The sequence below is a fragment of the Bombina bombina genome, chromosome 1 (assembly GCF_027579735.1).
Source record: "Bombina bombina isolate aBomBom1 chromosome 1, aBomBom1.pri, whole genome shotgun sequence".
NCBI classification, from domain to species: domain Eukaryota; kingdom Metazoa; phylum Chordata; class Amphibia; order Anura; family Bombinatoridae; genus Bombina; species Bombina bombina.
This window is the reverse complement of record NC_069499.1, coordinates 1,098,730,796-1,098,753,365: the sequence shown is the minus strand read 5'-3', so window position 1 is coordinate 1,098,753,365 and position 22,570 is coordinate 1,098,730,796. Positions and strand designations below refer to the sequence as shown.

The following is a 22,570-nucleotide window of genomic DNA, read 5'->3' as shown; positions in this document are numbered from 1 at the left end:
GCAATAAGCAAGAAATTGAAAGATGGTAGACAGTGAAATTTAGCAAGCTTACTACCCTCAATCAACACCCAGCAAGGTAGTCAGAGCATTTTAACTTAAAGCACTCTCATATGCAGACATTAGTCTTAAAAGGTTTTCTTTCGTCAAAAGTCACTTGCAAAGATTAACAATTTCTCTAAGTAATTGATTAGTTTCATACCATTGATTCCAGGGTTCACATCCCTTGGATAGCTTTATAGAGGTGACTCTGGGCTCCACAATCCCTATCTAAGAGTGCTCTGTTTGAGGTAATGGACTCCCTGATAACCATTGCGAGTGAGCCCCAAGTATAACCCACAGATCCTTTTCAATTACTATAAGAGGCTGGCACAGTGGGACCTTGCTTGCGTAAAAAATGCCTAGGCTACAAGCTCCAGAGGCAGATACGGTGAACTCACTCAGCACCTCCTTGCTCAGTGTAAGAAAGACTTTAGGAAGCACGCCATACTCGGCTTTGCCAACACTGTAGAGCCGCAGGTCCTTCCACACATGGGTCGCTTCACATGCACCGCACATCCGTGACTCTGCACTACACACACCCTCCTACTGATTACCTATTTGACACTTTTTTTATATGCATTTAAAGTGATTGTAAAGTTTAAGGAATTAAAGCCCAGTATAAAAAAATACTTTTAAAAACAGGGGCACTTTAATTTATACAACTTTACAAACACACATTTTTTTTTTTAAATACTTACCTTTTTGTTATGGTAAACAGACCGCCGAACCTACTCCTGCTTTTCCTTTTGTATTTTGCAAATCAATGATAAATCTGGCTTCCTCCAATAGTTGTGTGCTCCACAAGCCGGATGCCAATGGGGGCACATAACGATTGGAGAAAGCCGGATTCGTCATCGGTTTGCAAAATACAGAAGGAAACGTTGGCGGAGGATTGGCGGTCTGTTTACCGTAACAAAAAGGTAAGTATTTAAAAAAAAGAAAAAGCGTGTTTGTAAAGTTTAAGGAATTAAAGTGCCCCTGTTGTTAATAGTATTTTTTGTATACTGGGCTTTAATTCCTTAAACTTTACAATCACATTAAAATTGTAATTTTGATTGCAAATGTTGTATGGTTTTTCTGTTCAGTGACACACCCTTGAAACGCATTGTGAGAATTGTTCATTTTTTATTGTTTACTGCACCTAATAAGACACAAATATATATATATATAACACATATGTGCACCGCTCAAGCTATTGCTGTGCAGAATGATGCAGGGTCAGGGTTCTGAATCCTGCACGATGTACTAAACCCTTTTTGAGTCTGTGAAAACTCAAAATTCTACCATATACATAAAAAATACATTACAAAGATGCTTTGAGTTTAAAGTCCCTTTACTATACCACCACCTAGTAAATATGTGTAATTGGTGGTGCACTATTTGTAACCTCTTTTTATCGCTCTCTATTTGGTGCCAGTGTGACAATGATGAAGATACTTTTATCTACCACCTATTATTTTCCTGTCTTTGTCTTCCTTCTAGATTTTTGTTACTTTCAGTTACGAGCCCATATCTACCAGGCCCGGGGCATCCTACCAGCTGATGACAATGGCTTGTCAGACCCATTTGCCAAAGTCATCTTTGGTAACCAATGCCAGACAACCAAGGTAAGTCCTCTTGGGCAACACTGAAACTGGGCGTTTCTAAAGTACGCCTATTGTACATAAGAAGTTTCTGACTTCTGGTGAAAAATGCTTACTTACCATTAAAAACAAAAATATGCATAATATATCACCACAATGGAGCACTACCTAGCAAAAGATCTGTGTACAAATAAAATATTGCAAAACCATTTTGTAATCAAAATTAAAGGAACAGTCTACACCTTAGTGCAAAGACATATTCTGAAAAACAGATCTCTAACTGCTTTAGTGGTATGAAGTGTCACATCACAAGCATAAAAAAAAGATTACAACAAATAATTATTAAAGATAACAAAATAAGCGTGTCATACAGACAGGAAAATTATTGTATGTGTGTGTGTATGCATGTATGAATGTTTGTGTGTGTATATGCTTGTGTGTGTGTATGTTTGTATGTATGTGTGTGTGTATGTATGTGAGTGTATGTATGAATGTTTGTGTGTGTATGTGTATGTATGTATATTTGTGTGTGTATGTGTGTATGTATAAGGGTTGCACCGATACCATTTTTTTATGACTGAGTACAAGTACCGATACTTGTTTTCAAATACTCGCCGATAACAAATACCGATACTTTTTTTTAATGTCATGTGACAGTTTACCAAGCACAATACAGACTAATTATTTAAGATTCCTTCTTTATAATTATAAAGGGCTGTAATTCAAAAGACATTATGAAATAATAAAAAAGTTCACTGAACATGTTTATAAATAAAAAATATTACAATAAAATATTAAATTTAAAGGGGTGATGCAATTGGGTTGTAGGGCTGTTATATAACATCAATCATGTGTATGGAGGTTCGACTCTAAGTTGAACAGTCTTTCACTTTCCACACTACTGCACGGGGCAGAAAGATATTTTCGGGCCATTTTTGCCAGAGCTCGAAATCTGTTTATTAACTGCCCAGTACTTCAGGGGTTTGTCTGAACGAGGTACAGTGATCTCTCCTATAATAATACAAATAACAACAATTTGTTTTGGCAGAACAGTACTAAACGATTTTTAGTTTAGTCTCCACTCCAGTTTAAAATGAAACGGGAACATGCAGTTTGAAAAAACGCCACAAGATAGCATATGGGTAGGAAGTGGAGGTATCGGTTTGAGTATCGGTGCATTTGCATGAGTACAAGTACTCATGCAAATACTTGTGCATCCCTAGTATGTATGTATGTATGTGTGTGTATGTATGAATGTTTATGTATGTATGTATGTATGTGTATGTATGTATGCATGTATGTACATATGTGTATGCATGTGTGTATGTATGTATATTTGTGTGTGTGTATGTATGTATGAATGATTGTGTATGTATGTACGTACGTACGTACGTGTATGTATGTGTGCATGTATGTATATTTGTGTGTATGTATGTATGTGTGTGTATGTATGAATGTTTGTGTATGTATGTATGTATGTGTGTGTATGTATGCATGTATGTACGTGTGTGTGTGTATGTGTGTGTGTGTGTATGTATGCATATTTGTGTGTGTATGTATGTTTGTGTGTGTATGTGCATATGTATGTATATTTGTGTTTGTGTGTATGCATGTATGTACGTATGTGTGTGTGTGTATGTATGTGTGTAAGTATGTATATTTGTGTGTGTATGTATGTACGTGTGTGTATGTATGTATATTTGTGTGTGTATGTATGTGTGTATGTATGGATATTTGTGTGTGTATGTATGTTTGTGTGTGTATGTATGTGTGTATGTATGTATATTTGTGTGTCTATGTATGCATGTATGTACATATGTGTGTGTATGTGTATATGTATGTATATTTGTATGTATGTATGTATGTGTGTATGTATGTATATTTGTGTGTGCATGTATGTTTGTGTGTGTGTGTGTGTATGTGTGCGTATATGTGTGTGTGTGTGTGTATGTATGTGTGTGTATGAATGTTTGTGTATGTATGTATATTTGTGTGTGTATGCATGTATGTATGTATGTATGTATGTTTGTGTGTGTATGTATGTGTGCGTGTATGTGTATGTATGTATATGTGTGTATGTGTATGTATGTATATGTGTGTGTGTGTGTGTATGTATAAGGAAAAAGAACCCTTCTAATCTGAGATACCTGGAGCAGTTGGCGTAAGAAGAATGGTCCAAAATTCCAGTAGAGTGGTGTAAGAAACTCATTGATGGTTACATGTAGCAATTGATTTCAGTTATTTTTTCCAAGGAGTGTGCTACCAAATATTAAATTGAGGTTGCCAATAATTTTGTCCAGTCCATTTTTGGAGTTTTGCGTGGAATGTCTCAGATTTGCCTTTTTTTCTCTCCAGTTTTTTGTGTCATACTACAGGGAGTGCAGAATTATTAGGCAAGTTGTATTTTTGAGGATTAATTTTATTATTGAACAACAACCATGTTCTCAATGAACCCAAAAAACTCATTAATATCAAAGCTGAATAGTTTTGGAAGTAGTTTTTAGTTTGTTTTTAGTTATAGCTATTTTAGGGGGATATCTGTGTGTGCAGGTGACTATTACTGTGCATAATTATTAGGCAACTTAACAAAAAACTAATATATACCCATTTCAATTATTTATTTTTACCAGTGAAACCAATATAACATCTCAAAAACAAAACAAAAACAAATCAGTTACCAATATAGCCACCTTTCTTTGCAAGGACACTCAAAAGCCTGCCATCCATGGATTCTGTCAGTGTTTTGATCTGTTCACCATCAACATTGCGTGCAGCAGCAACCACAGCCTCCCATACACTGTTCAGAGAGGTGTACTGTTTTCCCTCCTTGTAAATCTCACATTTGATGATGGACCACAGGTTCTCAATGGGGTTCAGATCAGGTGAACAAGGAGGCCATGTGATTAGATTTTCTTCTTTTATACCCTTTCTTGCCAGCCACGCTGTGGAGTACTTGGACACGTGTGATGGAGCATTGTCCTGCATGAAAATCATGTTTTTCTTGAAGGATGCAGACTTCTTCCTGTACCACTGCTTGAAGAAGGTGTCTTCCAGAAACTGGCAGTAGGACTGGGAGTTGAGCTTGACTCCATCCTCAACCCAAAAAGGCCCCACAAGCTCATCTTTGATGATACCAGCCCAAACCAGTACTCCACCTCCACCTTGCTGGCGTCTGAGTCGGACTGGAGCTCTCTGCCCTTTACCAATCCAGCCACTGGCCCATCCATCTGGCCCATCAAGACTCACTCTCATTTCATCAGTCCATAAAACCTTAGAAAAATCAGTCTTGAGATATTTCTTGGCCCAGTCTTGACGTTTCAGCTTGTGTGTCTTGTCCAGTGGTGGTCGTCTTTCAGCCTTTCTTACCTTGGCCATGTCTCTGAGTATTGCACACCTTGTGCTTTTGGGCACTCCAGTGATGTTGCAGCTCTGAAATATGGCCAAACTGGTGGCAAGTGGCATCTTGGCAGCTGCACGCTTGACTTTTCTCAGTTCATGGGCAGTTATTTTGCGCCTTGGTTTTTCCACACGCTTCTTGCGACCCTGTTGACTATTTTGAATGAAACGCTTGATTGTTCGATGATCACGCTTCAGAAGCTTTGCAATTTTAAGAGTGCTGCATCCCTCTGCAAGATATCTCACTATTTTTGACTTTTCTGAGCCTGTCAAGTCCTTCTTTTGACCCATTTTGCCAAAGGAAAGGAAGTTGCCTAATAATTATGCACACCTGATATAGGGTGTTGATGTCATTAGACCACACCCCTTCTCATTACAGAGATGCACATCACCTAATATGCTTAATTGGTAGTAGGCTTTCGAGCCTATACAGCTTGGAGTAAGACAACATGCATAAAGAGGATGATGTGGTCAAAATACTCATTTGCCTAATAATTCTGCACTCCCTGTAATGCAAAAAAATAAAAATAAACACGAGAATGCCTAAACATTTGTAATTGCAACAATTTTCTGGGCCAAGTGGTGCATTATCTGACAGAAATGCATGGGTGCCAATATTTTGGCCATGACTGTATGTGTGTGTGTGTATGTATGTACGTACGTACATACGTACGTACGTACGTGTGTGTAATTGTTATCGTTACATTCCCAGTTAAACTATTTGTATAATTACTTTGTATCTTCAGCTCTAAGCAAAGAAATAACAACCCTTAAGGATATAAAATATATGTCTGCATAAATATTATTTGGCATAAACTGTGCATCTGTGTCAAGTTTATTGAATATAAAAATTAAAACAAGTGGTATCTTCTTTAGGTTATTAATGAGACCCTTGCACCTATGTGGAATGAACTGCTGATATATGACCATCTAGTGATGGACGGGAATAGGAAGGATTTAATCAATGACCCTCCTATGATCATAATCAATATATACGACCAAGATAAGTTTGTAAGTATTGGATCTAGAATTTAGACAGGGTAGATGGGTTTAAATGTTTTCTGTAGTCTTAACCCTTTATCCGTTGAGCACAATGTTATAATAGATATTTGTATTTTCTTTCAAATGTATTATACACTTTTCAATATCTACAAATCTCTTGTGTTATCCCTAAAATCACATTGTCTTTTTTCCATGACCACAAATGACTTTACTTATCTAGTAATCTGTCTATTAAAGTGATGGCAAACTTTCACCTTTGCATAAACAGATCCAGAATGTTGGCATATTTTAAATAGTGTTTAATTAATCAGTTGTAATGGTTTGATTTGTTCTGCAATTGGCGCTCCAGCCATACACCACTCACATATTTTTTTGTGTGGCTAGAACACCGATTGGATAACAGTTCAAACTGTTAACTCACAAAAACAAAAATATTTTTTTTATTAAATTAGAAAGCAAGTTAAAGGGACACTCAAGCCAAAATTAAACTTTCATGATTCAGATAGAGCATAAAATATAAACAACTTTCCAATTTACTTCGATTAACAAAATCTGCACAGTCTTTTTATATTTACACTTTTTGAGTCACCAGCTCCTACTGAGCATGTAATAATTTATTGAATTTACCTATATGCATTTGTGATTGGCTGATGGCTGTCACATGACATAGGGGTAGTGGAAATAGACGTAACTTTGAATCTGTCAGAAAAAAAATCTGCTACTTATTTGAAGTTCAGACTATGGAGCCGAATTATCAAGCGCAGAATGGAGATTGATGCCCCTTGTTTCCGGTGAGCCTTCAGGCTCGCCCGAAACAGAAGTTATGAAGCAGCGGACTAAAGACACGATCGGGTTGATTGACACCCCCTGCTAGTAGCCAATGGCCGCAAATCTGCAGGGGATGGCATTGCACCAGCAGTTAACAAGAACTGCTGGTGCAATGATAAATGCCAACAGTGTATGCTGTCAGCATTTATCGATGTGCAGCGGACATGATACGCTACATCGTATCATGTCCGCTCGCACTATGATAAATCTACCTCTAAGTGTAATTGCATTGTCTTATTGTGCATTTGTTGACTATGCAAATGTACTATATTTACTGTTCCTTTAAAGCGGATCTTCATTGCAACTGATTAATTAAACTCCTTCAAAAATATTGCTAACATTCTGGATCTGTTTAAGAAAGAGGAAAGTTTACCATCACTTTAAAGGGACAGTAAATTCATACTTAGACATTCATGATTTAGACAAAGCATACAATTTTAAACAACTTTCCAATTTACTTCTATTATTTCATTTGCTTCCTTCTCTTGTTATTCTTTGCTGAAAGGTTTATCTAGGCAAGTTCAGAAGCAGCAAATACCCTAGGTTCTAGCTGCTAATTGGTGGCTGCATATATAAACCGATTGTCATTGGCTCACCCATGTGTTCAGTTAAAAACCAGTAGTGCATTGCTGCTCTTTCAACAAATGATACCAAGAGAATGAAGCAAATTTGATAATAGAAGTAAACTGGAAAGTTGTTTAAAATGGTATGTTCTACCTAAATCATGGGTTTCATGTTCCTTTAAGTTAAACCAACTCCTATAAAACCATATCAGCATGGCTTGAGACCAGTCATTCATATGTAGCTCCCAATGCTAATTTTATCAGTATTATAATTGAGAAGAGAGAAAGAACAGGGGCATTAATATGGCACACTTGGGGGGATTGTCCTCTCATACATGAAGGGTTGGTGATTATGTAGTGTAGTAAAGTGTATTAATTAAAACTTAACATTTATTAAAGAATATATAAAATATTATCAATGTTGTGAACCATGCCACTTTTAAATAAAAAATAGATTTTGTCACGTAATCTTAACAAAGAAAGAAAATAACTATAAATAAATATAATAAAAATAAAAAATAAAATAAGTGCACTGTAAGCTCTCTGTTATAGGAGTAACCTCCTATCAACTCCAAAATTAAGTTAGCATATATTGAACCAGGGTAAATAAGTATTAATTAGCTATAGATTCTGTTAGGGACCGGAGCGAGCTTAGAGGGAAGTGTAGGAGACGTAACTATTGTCTAATATACTTCTATTGCCTTAAGTGGTAATTCAAATATTATCCGTCTCCACACTCTCCTTATCGTAAACTAGGCTGCGCAATTTTGCCCTAAACGAGGGCCAACAATTTACCTATAGTTATACATATTTTTTTTTAAAAACTAATACCCGGTAAACTATATTTAAATACCAATTCTCAAGAGAGCAGCAGTGCGAACGGCCTAACGCGCATGTCGCATACGCTTTTTCAAAGGCTGACCTTTGAAAAAGTGTATGCGAAACGCGCGTTAGGCCATTCGCACTGCTGCTCTCTTGAGAATTGGTATTTAAATATAGTTTTCCGGGTATTAGTTTTTTTTTTAAATTTGTATAACTATAGGTAAATTGTTGGCCCTCGTTTAGGGCACCTACTTAGGTGTAATTGCGCAGCCTAGCTTACGATAAGGAGAGTGTGGAGATGGATAATATTTGAATTACCACTTAAGGCAATAGAAGTATATTAGACAATAGTTACGTCTCCTACACTTCCCTCTAAGCTCGCTGCGGTCCCTAACAGAATCTATAGCTAATTAATACTTATTTACCCTGGTTCAATATATGCTAACTTAATTTTGGAGTTGATAGGAGGTTACTCCTATAACAGAGAGCTTACAGTGCACTTATTTTCTTTTTTCTTTTTATTATATTTATTTATAGTTATTTTCTTTCTTTGTTAAGATTACGTGACAAAATCTATTTTTTATTTAAAAGTGGCATGGTCCACAACATTGATAATATTTTATATATTCTTTAATAAATGTTAAGTTTTAATTAATACACTTTACTACACTACATATCGCCAACCCTTCATGTATGAGAGGACAATCCCCCCAAGTGTGCCATATTAATGCTCCTGTTCTTTCTCTCTTCTCAATTATAATATTATATTTGGCATTAGGCACTACCTTATCCTATACGTAGGCTTATTTGGATTTAGGTTTGTGATTGTCACCTCCAGTTCTTTCCCACCTCTCCCTTTAGGTTAAAAGGGTATTTTCTACACGCTAATTTTATCAGTAGCCAACTTATTGAGCTGTCTACTATACAGTTTATTGTAAGTTAGTGTATGCCATTATACAAATAGTCCTAAGGATTGTTACTAGCCATCCTGTTATTAATGTTTTACTAATATTAGTATTATTATCATTATTCCATAATACATTTAAATTATTTGCTATTAGTAATGGTTGAATTGTGTTCTCTTACTCTACTCTATCAATACTGTGTCAAATCTAAATGTCCTTTATCTTTTTTGTCAGTTTATTCCCTCTGTCTTCTGCCATTTTTTTTAAACTCATATAAATACAACACTCTAAGACTTGCACTTTTAGCAGTTTGCCAAGAATTAGTATTATCAAAAGACTTTGTAGCGACTTTTACCGTTTTATGCTTATCACACCCCTGCCGTCTCTTACCCTATATTAGGGAGCACCTGAGTACCTGGGCCGTGCTTTTGCTACTCCCATTGTCACACTCCTGGAAGATGAGGACAGTGAAGAGGGAGAGCCAAAATATACACAGCCAGCCCTGCAATTTTTTGACATTTTCAAGGGAAATATGGAAGCTGGTGAACTAATAGCAACATTTGAATTAATAGAACTGAATAACAAAAAGTATCTGGAGGTGAGTTTTGTAGAGAAGATTATCTAAAGTAGCAGACAGATGACACTGTATATAATTACTGTCTCAGTATACTAATGCATAATTGTATTTTTATTTTAGTTTTATGTTCCATTAATTGATGCTTTTTTTATGCATAATAGAATGTTTTCAGAACTGAATGTTTCACTATACTGAGAAAGGCACTTAGAAAACCCTATCCAACCCTACTTGCAGCTTTCACTATGCTGATTCTGTAGCCAACACTCTTAAAGCATTACTTTCTGAGAAACATTAGGAGAATATGTATCACTTGAAGATACCATATTGTGTAAAAATATCAGTCTAAATTAGTGTTTAATTGAATAAATAACAAGGTGTAAGATGCAAGAGCCCAATATGTTATATCCATATAGTGCGTACTCAATAGACGCTTTCAAAGTAGCATGAATAAGAAGGGTCAAACAAACATACTGCCACACTGGGTTAGCAGATGTCTTTGATGGGAAAGGAACAACATCTACTGAATGGATAAGTATTTAGGTCCTCTGCCAGGGCGACCTGTGTATGTTGCGGAGTATATATCAATACCGGGATTAGGGATGGACAAATGTGGTGAAAGTGAAATTATTTTTGGTAGCACTAATAGTCCTGTAGACATTCATTTTGGACAATCGATTGTTGTTTCCAGTTATCGAATGTTACTTTAGTTTTCGAATGTTTATAATTATATCGAATATCCACATTCAAAATTTCAAATGTAATATTCGATTTAACAAGTACTATCCAGAAGTTCAATAGTTCATGAGGTAGGGAATTTAGTAAATTGATACATAATAGATACAAATATATTGATTCAAATTTTTCTACTTCAAATATTGCATAATTTGAATATTAAACTTAAAAAGAGCATTCAAAATGCTATTGCAAATATATTGGTTCAAATGTTTTGAATTTGAATTTTGCATAATTTGAATAAAATTATTAAAAAACTGAATTAAATATTACATTTAAAGATAGCATTAGAAATACTATTACATTAAACAAATGTTAGAATGTTGTACACGTGTTAAAATTCGTTTCATTTTTCAAATGTTGCAAAACATTCGCCCATCCCTAGCTGGGATGTGGCTAGTAATCAGCCGGGGCAAAGTATAACTTCAAGGAGCCAGAATCCAAGTAGATGACTCCTCTGCTGATGCAACCCTGTGATGACAGACTCACACGACTAGACCGATAGACACATTAGTGCAATCCCATACATATTGGGGCTCTACTTTCATTTTGCAAGGAGACTGAAATGGTATGTAAGAACGAGCAAACCAAAATGAATGGGGCTCAACTTGCACCCAAAAGGAGGCCGATTTGACACTCAAAATATACTGACAATGCATAAAAAGCAAATAGGCAATTCAAGTGTCCTTACATAAAACTTAAAACATTTATTATATAATAAGGAACAAATTTAGGGTGGCAGCATGAAGAAGAGGAATGGGTTAAATATTTAACCCTTAAATTAGTTTTTTAAAGGAAACGAATACATAACAAAGTATTTTGTTGTTTTCGTTAATTTTAGTTGGTGCATTCATTTGGATTTTCATTTATGAAAACAAAAATCCCATTTTCGTGATGAATGTGCATTCATTATAAAACAAATGCACATGTCTAATATCTATACCTATATATTTATATGAATATATACCGGTATAGATATATACAGATATATAGAAATATATATTTAAAACTACAAAGAACATTTTAAAATTTTTGAAGAACATTGGAATGTAAAATATTTACAGTAAATACGTAGTAAAAAACATAAAATATTAAATTCGAAAAATGGAAAAAAAAAAATGTTTTCTTTTTTTTAAGGTGTGTGTATATTTGTTTATATGTGTATATATAAGCAATTTTAATCAGATAGAGTATATATGAGTGTAACAATTTAATGTATTTATGTGGTGTTTGGTGCACATTTCTTTTTAACCTTTACTCTTTATGCTAGGTCTCCACTTGTGCAAACTCGGCACATGCTAAATTAGTTTGAGCTTGAGTGAACACATTTACTCTCAACTTGTAATATACACGCAAGTTGTAATCTTGCACTTACTTTTTACTGTACCATCAATGTAACCTGCCAAAGTTATTTCCAAAATATTAACCAATAATTTTGGGAACTCAAATGTAAACTTCAAATTAAGATTTTTACAATTGATTCAGTCTACAAAATTATTGCGATTAACTTCACTCCCTCTCCAAACCAAAAGCAAATTGTCTATAAAAGGTTTATAAAAATAAATCAGTTTATCATTTCTTTGTACTATCTTCTACATCCAACAAGTTTATATTTAGCAGGGCTTGTTGTTTTTAACCAATGGTGTAGCAGAGTCCATTTAAAAAGTTTCTCACATGTGTATTCAATCAGCTATGATTACGGCTTTATGCTAAAACACGTAGCAGCAATTTTTGGAGCTACTCTCTGTAGAAGGGTAATGTTACTTTCACTAATACCAATAACTGTTAAGTTGTATGTAAGGACACTTGAATTGCATATTTGTTTTTCAACATTAGGAGAATGCATCTATTTCAATGGCAAATACATTTTAACCAATATGTGTAAGCTCAGTTAGGCAGATCTAATGAGACAGAGGGAACAAAGATTTGTCAGGACCTAGAATATAATTTTCACTAAAGCTAACACAAAAGTTGATTTAAAGGGGCATTATACTGAGAAGAATTAAAGGGACAGTCTAGTAAAAATAAAACATTCATGATTCAGATAGGGAACTAATTTTAAACAACTTTACAATTTACTTTTATCATCAAATTAGCTTTGTTCTCTTCTTTGTAGAAAGCTAAACCTAAACCTAGATAGGCTTATATGCTAATTTCTAAGACCTTAAAGGCTGCCTCTTATCTCAGTGAATTTTGACAGTTTTTCACAGCTAGACAACGCTAGTTCACGTGTGCCATACAGATAACATTGTGCTCACTCCTGTGGAGTTATTTATGAGTTAGCACTGGTTGTCTAAAATGCAAGTCTGTCAAAAGAACTGAAATAAGGGGGCAGCCTGCAGAGGATTAGATACAAGCTAATCACAGAGGTTAAAGCATATTAATATAACCGTGTTGGTTATGCAAAACTGGGTAATAGGTAATAAAGGGATTATTCATCTTTTTAAACACTACAAATTCTGGAGTAGACTGTCCCTTTAATTTTATTTAAAGCAGCTGCAGGAGCACCCTTTCAAATGAGCTCGTCTTTCTCCTCCCTGCTGAGAAGCTGATTTCTTCAGATGACTCTTGTTTACGTAGCTTTTTTTTTATAGACAAGTACTACAGGACTGGAAATGTTAGTATAGGTGGTGGTTGCAAAAGGAAAAGTAGCTAAATAAGGGCAAAGGACCAATCTAAAAAATATTTATTACAATGTGACAGGGTAAAATGAATCATTGGGTACACATAAGAGGAGAGAATTTAAAGTATAATGTTCCTTTAAGCATTTAAGGTATTTTTGGAATGACACATAACAGTGCTGTTGATTATTATTATAAAAGCTGCGGATATGCAGGTTTAGGAAGCTTCCAGCACTATACATGTTTTATAATGTGTTATCCTATTATAACATTTTAGCCAACCATACCTGATTATGTGTACCCCAAAGAACCTGAGTTTATGGAAGAAGAGTCCGAGCGATTCATTATCCCTGCAGGAATCCGCCCAGTGCTCAAGGAATTCAGGATAGAGGTAAATATTTAAGAAGATGTTTGCTCTGGGATGAGAAAGAGATATATTAAAGCAATATGTAAGATCCAATAGGGAGCATATTTTGTTATCATAATCCCAAATGATTGGGAATATCTCTATTTTTACTAGCTCTGCTATTGTATATATAAAAAACAACTGAAAAAAGCTATTATCAGTGATAATACAACTTACACCAGTTTAACACTTATATTGTTTAAAATCAAGGATGTGGCAGAATAATTAGGTTAAAGACAATTGACTTCATTTTAAAGAACAAAATGTTGTTTTTTATGCATTTTGTATAATAACACTGTATTTCTAGATGACTTCACTGGGATTAACCATGGGGAGTGAGAGCAGTTGTCAGCATATATTTGAGTTTTCATATTAATTGGGCGTTGAGTGATTGTTGTTTATTTTAATGCTCTGTTAAAAGGTCTAACAAATCATGCTGCAAAGCTGGATTTAGTATGGTTATTACAAAAACTAGAATGCACTGAGGGGGCAGCTTTATTGCTGATTAGGAAACAAAACACTGGGAAATTAGCTGTAATATGTATAGACAAAATAATAAAAATCAGGGGCCCGATCCAATATGCAGCTTCGCCCGCAAAAGCCGGCGACGCCGGTTTTTGTGCTGTTTTGGTATCACATATAAAGCATAACATACTGTACAAGTTACGCGCGTATATTTCACCCGTCGCCCGCAATTTTTACTCCCATAAGTTAACATAGAACTGCGTCGCAAATCGGTATCCAATATACAGCGCAAGTACTTACGGGCGCAGAATTGAGAAAATCTACTCCATTTTCATCTCGCCACACATGGCAGACGGAGCAACTCTTGCACTGACTAAAAAAGCAGCGTAACTCCATGGAAGGCCTAACAAAAACCAAACGCATGCGCAATCACATATATATAAGCCGCAAATCCTCCCTCTGCAAGTGTGTCAAACAAATCACAAACAGCACAACCTCTCACCTGCAGCCTTAAAACACCTGACAATGCACACACTCATTAGCCACCATGTTTCCCTTGTTTTACCTACAATATTTGGAGAGACAGCATCGTGGGGCACAATGGGTGCTGGAAGGCCTACAAGCCTCTGCTGTGGATGCTCTACCTGCTGCTGCTGCTGCTGCTGGGGATGCTCTCCCTGCTGCTGGGGATGCTCTCCCTGCTGCCCATGTCATTCTGAAACTCTATGCTACGTTTGTGTAACCTCTCTTGGCTCTTGAAGAACCTCTCTTGGCTCCTGAAGAACCTCTCTTGGCCTCTTTGTATGTTCTCAGTGCTTGTTATGAGCCTCCTCTGGAGTACAATGTATTCCTCACCCAGGGGAGAATACAATGCATCCACAGGCTCTTGAGCAACAGGGCTGGCAGTCGCTGGAGGAGCAGGTTCAGCTGTATCCTCTGCTGCTTGACGGGAAGGTGCAGCTGTATCTTCTGCTGCTTGATGGGCAGGTGCAGCTGTATCTTCTGCTGCTTGACAGGCAGGTGCAGCTGTATCTTCTGCTGCTTGACGGGCAGGTGCAGCTGTATCTTCTGGTGCTTGAGGGGCAGGTTCAGCAGTATCTTCTGGTGCTTGACGGGCAGGTGCAGCTGTATCTTCTGGTGCTTGAGGGGCAGGTTCAGCTGTATCCTCTGTTGTTTGACGGGCAGGTGCAGCTGTATCTTCTGCTTCTTGACGGGCAGGTGCAGCTGTATCTTCTGCTGCTTGACGGGCAGGTGCAGCTGTATCTTCTGGTGCTTGACGGGCAGGTGCAGCTGTATCTTCTGGTGCTTGAGGGGCAGGTTCAGCTGTATCTTCTGGTGCTTGAGAGGCAGGTGCAGCTGTATATTCTGCTGCTTGAGGGGAAGCTGTAGTTTCTGCTGTATTTCCATCTGCAGACGGTGGAGCTCATCCCATGGAAGAGGATGGTGGAGCTCGTCCCATGGAAGAGGATGGTGGAGCTGACATGAGATTGTGGTTTGGGGGGTGTAAATACATGGACCCTTTGTGGCTGTCTTGGCTCCCCCTCAAAACCAAAGGAAGGATATTCCTCTGGCCAGGAATCTTGCCAGGGGTCATATGGCAATGGCAGTAGCATCACACACTATGGTCACACAATTTACTTTAGCTTGATCTAGGCACCAAACCTGCTTTATTGAGCTAAATGTATTGGGATGGCTATAGTGTCTATTTAATGAAAACTCTACATGTGGCTTGTGGCCTGTGTTACTCTGGGACATGTTACTATTGCACTATTCCACCTCACATCATGAATTGCATTGTGTTATGTAGCAGTAATGTCAAGTATAATTGTAGATGTTTTTGTTAGTACTCCAAATACCATGCTCCTCATCATGTCCATGAATGTGTAATATTACAGGATATTGTATCGCAACTACATATAATACAGGCGTGTGTGATGTTACTCACCAGCATGATGTGCTGTGGTTGCAACCCCTGAGTCATGAGCCCCTGGAAGCCAACGGACTGCTGTGATACTCAGGGACCTGCGTATCATCTCCTGCCAGGTGTTGTAATCTAGTTCCAGGGCTGGGTCACTGCCTGTTTCCTTCTGGTGGACAGCTTCCTGCCCCATCTTCTCTTTCACCCACCTCTTGCAGTCATTCCACCTCTTCTTAAGGCCCTCTACAGTCCTCCTCTGCGTGGCCACACTGTTGACGGCATCCTCTTCCACCAGCCATGCAGTCTTTCTTTTCTTAGCACTTCTTTTGCCCTTCTCCTGCCCAAAGAGGTCCCTATAATTGTCCATGACAGCCTGGACTAGGGCAACATTTTCATCAAATGTGAAGTTATGAGAACTCTGCCTCTCATCCTCCATGGCCACTTGGCTTCCTCCCTGTGATGTCCCTGGCAGTGTGGGTTCCTCCCTATCCTCTCCCTCCTCCCCCCTTCTGTCCCCATGTGCACCCTCTGTCCCTGTCCTGGATGCCTGATGAAAAGGTGCCAGCAGCATCTTGAAACGTGTAGCAGAATTTCTTGTATTGTTTTTATACTACTTTTAATAAAATATATCCCTTGCCTTGGGATATTTTAAATTATATATTTTTTGGGTTTGTGAGCTTCATTTCGGGGACTCATATCCTTTGCTAGGCTGTGGATCCTGTTCTTTGGAGTGAGTCAGCTGGTAGACTCTGATATACCAGCTTGCACTACTTGCACTGCATTATAGTGCGCAGCATATGTGAGTATTCCATCACAGAAGGGGCACATATTGGGGGCTTTGAAAGCATTAGTGATCATCTGCACCATTGGAGTCTCCCTGTTCCCCTACCCTTTTTTGTTCTTTCATCCCAGACTCAAGATTACATCGAATCTGGTGGGAGCTAGCTGGTGGGCTCTGAATACTCCAGCTTGCAAGAATAGCACTGCATTATAGTGCGCTCCATTTGTGAGTACCCATTTACTTGTAAGAGGATAATTTCTGGGGAAGATCTAACATTCTGCACCATTGGAGCGCCTTCTTCTCTTTCATTTTTTTCTCAGATTTTCCATCCATTCTTAAGAAGAGCTGACCCTGGTGATCATCTATCCTCTACGACAGCCTGTGGAGGGCGCCTTTGTTTTTTGTTACTATCTTTCTGATGGTTACATTTTGTTGACTCATCCCTACCTCTCCCTGCCATCCTCACACTAATTACACTACACACACTCCCACTCACTGCCAGTTCAGTCACACACAATCACAACCAAACACTCAGCCTATCACACTGTAAAAATAAAATAAAATATATGTGAGGTGTTAGAAAAAAAAAGTGTGATGTATTTGTATATGTATGTATGCAATGTATGCAATATGTCAGAATATGTGTAAGTGTACAAGCTTACTCAAGCCACCAATGCGACCTAACTATTTCTTCTGTTTGCGCCTCTCTTTCTACTCTCACTTAACCTCCACTGCTGGGCCGTGTGTTGTAGCTCAACGAACAATCCAAACACACGCAAGAAAATTGTGGCTGCGCATGCGTTTCTATAGGGATTTTTGAATTTCGTAATTACGTGTCGCATTTTTAATGTAATAACAGTTTAGATTTTACGTGTGTTATCCTCATTTGCATAAAACTACTCTTTATTGAGATTTTTTGCGGACATAATACTGGCGTAAGTTACTGGCAACGACAGAAATGTGTATTTGCGCACATTTCTGAACGTCGCCAGTTTATCCGACTTACGCCACTTAGGAACTGCTGGCGCCGTATATGTAATACCCCGATGTGCGAAGTAAAATTATGGGCGGCGCGGGTTTCTGCGCTTACGCTGAAACCTGCGCCGTATATTGGATCGGGCCTCAGACCAGGAAAAATAACCTGAAAAAATTAAGCTCTGAACAAATGTATCAATTTACCTTCCTAATATATGTGCTTTAATATCTGTTTTGTATTCCCAGCTATTAGTTGGCATTCTTATCTCAAACTCACTAATACAAATTACCTAATTTTGCCACCATTTTTAAGTTTAGATTAAAGAGTATTGCTATTTCTTCTAATCAGTGGGAGAACAAATAAATTAGTGGGCCCCAGTGCAAACAAATGTGGGGCCACCACATCATTATAATGTTAAATAATGGTAATAAATATGAACAGCAGCGACAATATGGTGGTAAAAGCCAACAGGTCTGTTGTACAAGTAGAGGCTGGAAGGTAACAGAGCAAGTTCTATAGGCAGGTCACAGACCAGCAAGTAAATTAGCACGTCACCAGGCACTATAGGCAGATAATAGGTAAGTAACAGACCAGAATATACAGTAGAGAGGAGACAGACCATTAGGTACTATAGGCAGGTAGCAGGCAGATAACAGGCCAGGTAGTACAGTATGGAGGTAGCAGACCATTAGGTAATGTAGGTAGGAAGCAGGCCAGGTGCCGGTGGCAAGTAACAGATTAGCAGACACAATATGCAGGTAGCAGACCTGCAAACACAATAGTTAACAGTTTTAAACAGAATTGACCAGTGGCACCACCTAGTGAAATGACTATAGGCCAATTTATTGTATTATATAATTTCAAATTATATACTTGGCCTTGAGGTGCTGTGTATTAATATTCACAAAAAATTACACAAACAATCAGTAACTTTATTTCACAGACTTTTTGTTGAAAATCATTTATTTTTATTAGTTGTGTTAAAACATGGGAAAATTAAAAAAACAACATATTGTATCACTTGTGTAAGATATAGTCACTGTTTAGTGATAGTAATAGGTTGATAAACATAGAAGTAGCCAATATCTGTGCAGTCCCAGATTTAATCCACAAGTGTTCATAGGAAGCAGTCACATTTGACTTGCATACTAAGTATAAAAGTAACAACTACAGTTGTAGTTTAAGATAACAAAGTAGTTGATACAATTGTTTCTAATGCAATGCAGTTTTGTTGACTGCGTTTTAAAGACTGGAAATATATAGAGCTCAATTTAATCTCCGCTTTGTATGAGCTGAATTATATTGAAGGCCACAACATTTTACATTTTTAGTTTTGTATTGATGGAATTGCATTGATGGAATGATTGAAATGTAGAGCTACACTGGTAATTTATTGCACTCTTGGTTAGTAGATGTTCACCCAGTCTTATTCTCAGTATTCTGGTGGTCATACCCACGTAGATCAAATTACATTTGCATTATAATGCATATATATAACTCCTTCTGTCTTACAGGTTATATATGAGTTTATTACATGTCTCTTATTCAATTTATCTTCTACTGATAGCAGAGATTGAATTGAGCTCTATATATTTCGAGTTGTTAAAACACAGTCAACCAATCTGCATTGAATTAGAAAAAATTGTATCAACTACTTTGTTACAAGTCAAATTTGACTGATTCCTATGAACACAATTATACAAGCAGTTTCTCAATTTTCTTATTTGAGGGTTAAATCTTGGACTGCACAGACACTGGCTACTTTTATGTTTGTTAATCCTATTACTATCACAAAACAGTGACTATATTTTGCACCAGTGATACAATATGTTGTTTTTTTAATTTTTCCCATGTTTTAACATGACTAATAAAAAGAAATGGTTTTAAACAAAAAGTCTGTGAAATAAAGTTACACTAAACACAACATATGCACTAATATCACTACTCAAGCAATATAAAAAGAAAGAGCTAATAAGTGTATTATTTTGAAATCAGTGGGTTTTCCTCTGATTGTTTGTGTAAAAAAAATCACAATAGTTAACAGGACTACAAGTACAATAGAGAAGTTACAGTCAAGTGGACGACAGGTGTACCTGATTATAATGAAATAGCTGCTCACCTATAGTTCTCTCTCTGCTTCTAATTATATTCCCTTACTTAGGTTCTTTTCTGGGGACTGAGAGATTTGAAAAGGATTAACCTCTATTCCCTTACTTAGGTTCTTTTCTGGGGACTGAGAGATTTGAAAAGGATTAACCTCTATTCCCTTACTTAGGTTCTTTTCTGGGGACTGAGAGATTTGAAAAGGATTAACCTCTTTGAAGTGGACCAACCACAGGTCCGTATTGAGTGTGCTGGGAAAAAAGTAGAATCTGAAGTTATATTGAACTACAAAGAATTCCCCAATTTTACAGAGCTGGTTAAGTCTGTGAATGTGGTAAGTACACCTTTTTACAGTCATAGTTGTGCCAATAAATACATGAGGGACTCGCTAGCTCAGTTTCATCAGCTGGATAATTATTCAGGTCATCTTAATATATTATAAAGAAAAAGAAAATGAAATACATAGAAATTGGATGTATACCTGTACCATATAGCTACATACTTCACCCGACTGGTAAATACAAAGCATAACATCATTAACTAAAAACCCATCTTGGGTGGGTAATCACAAAAAACATGTAATCTATATGAATATAAAGCTGAATTATTCTCTCATTCTTTATTATATAGCAGAGTGTATCATGAGTGTATCATTGTGAATTGAGAACCAGACACACATCTAATTCTGCAGTGTCACCTATTTATGAAAAGTCATCATGTACACCGTCAACCATTTACAGCCAAAATACATCACTAACATATTCTGAGCATTTTTATATATTTATACTCTTTCAAACTGGTCTATGTTACCTAACTGCCTAGTTAACCATAAATATTTGTGGGGCTTTAAATTTTATAATCTATAAATGTTATTTTTTTTGGAATTTTCTAACCAGTGTTATTGCTAAACTTTCCATTCACCATAATTTCAGGAGCTTCCAGAGCAGGTTTATCTTCACCCACCACTAAGTATCTTTGTTGTGGAGAAACGCGCCTTTGGCCGCTCTGTAATGGTTGGGTCCACAGTTGTCTCTCATCTCATGAAGTTTGCTCCTAAAGAATTGGAAGAGAAAAATGAAGAGGCAGAAGCCAAAATAAAACGTGAGTTTTTCTGGTCTCAGCTGTCACGTTCTGGCAGTTCTCAAGGGGACATTCATGCCATTTATGGGGTTATATTTAATAAAACCAGGGCTTTTAGTTTGGGTACTCACCAGTATTAAGTACCGCTACCTCTGCACCTCATAACAGGTAACATTTGTAATCGTCATGTAAATTCTCTAGTTTTCACAATAGGAGGCTACACAATTTACCAGCATTATAAATAATGTTGTCCCTTTGCTTTTCTCAAAGTTACTGAGTACAATATATCAATCAATAATCACTGAGTTTACTTTTACAATAAAAGCACTGAAAAAAACAATTCATAATGGAACATTTCCTAATGCTTGATAAAGTAAAAAACAACTAAATGGCTGTGAACAAAAAGAGCACTTTATGATGTGTATAGAACTGTGCACTAACCCTCTCCTTACTCTGATACTAGCAGCTACAGCAGTCAGCAAAACAGATCCAAGGTCTGGTGTTGTATATGGGAGATATGAGAGTGGGCATCCTTGTCTTGCTTCTCTCAGTGTTAAAATATTTATCGAAAGTTGTCATTTTATGCTGTTTCTTTAAGGGGACATAGAAAATTAAAGTTTCATGATTCAGGTTTAAAAAAACAATACAAAAAAACAACTCATTACATTCTTTGCTACAAATGGGTTCTTTACCATGACAGTAGTCGGCTAGATTTAGAGTTCGGCGGTAGATGGGCTGTTAACGCCACGCGTGTTTATGTCTAACGCACGTCATTGTTTGACTCCGGTATTTAGAGTTAATATAAGACCATCTAACGATGCTCCTAACGCGTGTATGTCACACGCGTAATCCTGCCCGCGTTAGACAGTCTCCCATAGAGATCAATGGGAAATCAAATAAATTGCCTTTTTTCACCTAACACTCGATCTCGCGAGAATACGCACAGCTCGGTCATATGACGCATACCACATCATGCACAACAAGAACACGCCGCAAATGTCACAACAACAATCAATCAACAAAGCACACAAGCATTACACATTCACAAGCGGGGGAAGTTTTAATACTATTTATACGGGGAATACGCATATACTTTAAGATGCGGAAAATCGCACAATAACAACAAGGATTAAAAAATATATACATACACTAGAAACAAAATCGCATTCAATATCATTATATATTATGAAAAACATACATATACAACACTTCACGAAGAACACACCATCGCAAATTCACATTTAAAAAGAATACTTTTGGACAATGAAAGCGAAAACGAACACTATGACATCATCGCATTCTACACATTCCACAAATACCAACTCTAAATGAGCATGCGCAAATTCACACACCTAATACACATTGCAATAATATTAATTGCTAATAAAGCACACCTGAACACTAATTACAATGGAAATTGGGACATCATTAAACATTTACACAGGGTATATAAGCACCACACAAGCATGGCTTCTTTGACTGTGTTGCTGGTGGGTCTTTGGAGATTTAAGAATAGAGAGTTTGAGAATTTTTGAGAGTGAGTTAGTGTTAGCGTGAGAGAGTCAGTTGGTAGTGTTAGCGTGAGAGAGTCAGTTGGTAGTGTTAGCGTGAGAGAGTCAGTTGGTAGTGTTAGCGTGAGAGAGTGAGTGAGTTAGTGGGAGTTAGTGGGAGTGGGAGAGAGTCTGTTAGTGGGAGCGTGAGTGAGTTAGTGGGAGTTATTAGTGATAGTTGTTAGTGTGAGCGTCAGTTAGTGGTAGTTAGTGAGCGTTAGTG

General features: G+C 37.1%; 1 protein-coding gene across 1 annotated transcript in view; it reads left to right on the top strand.

Moving 5' to 3' along the window:
* The window catches only part of LOC128663152 (fer-1-like protein 4), a 284,642-nt gene extending 263,705 nt beyond the window's left edge, over nucleotides 1–20,937 (top strand). Inside the window, exons 24-29 of the mRNA XM_053717349.1 lie at nucleotides 1,522–1,646; nucleotides 5,895–6,029; nucleotides 9,539–9,736; nucleotides 13,346–13,459; nucleotides 19,890–20,051; nucleotides 20,650–20,937. Coding sequence (XP_053573324.1) covers nucleotides 1,522–1,646; nucleotides 5,895–6,029; nucleotides 9,539–9,736; nucleotides 13,346–13,459; nucleotides 19,890–20,051; nucleotides 20,650–20,937 — 1,022 coding nt within the window. The remainder of the gene's footprint in view (nucleotides 1–1,521; nucleotides 1,647–5,894; nucleotides 6,030–9,538; nucleotides 9,737–13,345; nucleotides 13,460–19,889; nucleotides 20,052–20,649) is intronic.
* Nucleotides 20,938–22,570: the final 1,633 nt, after the last annotated feature.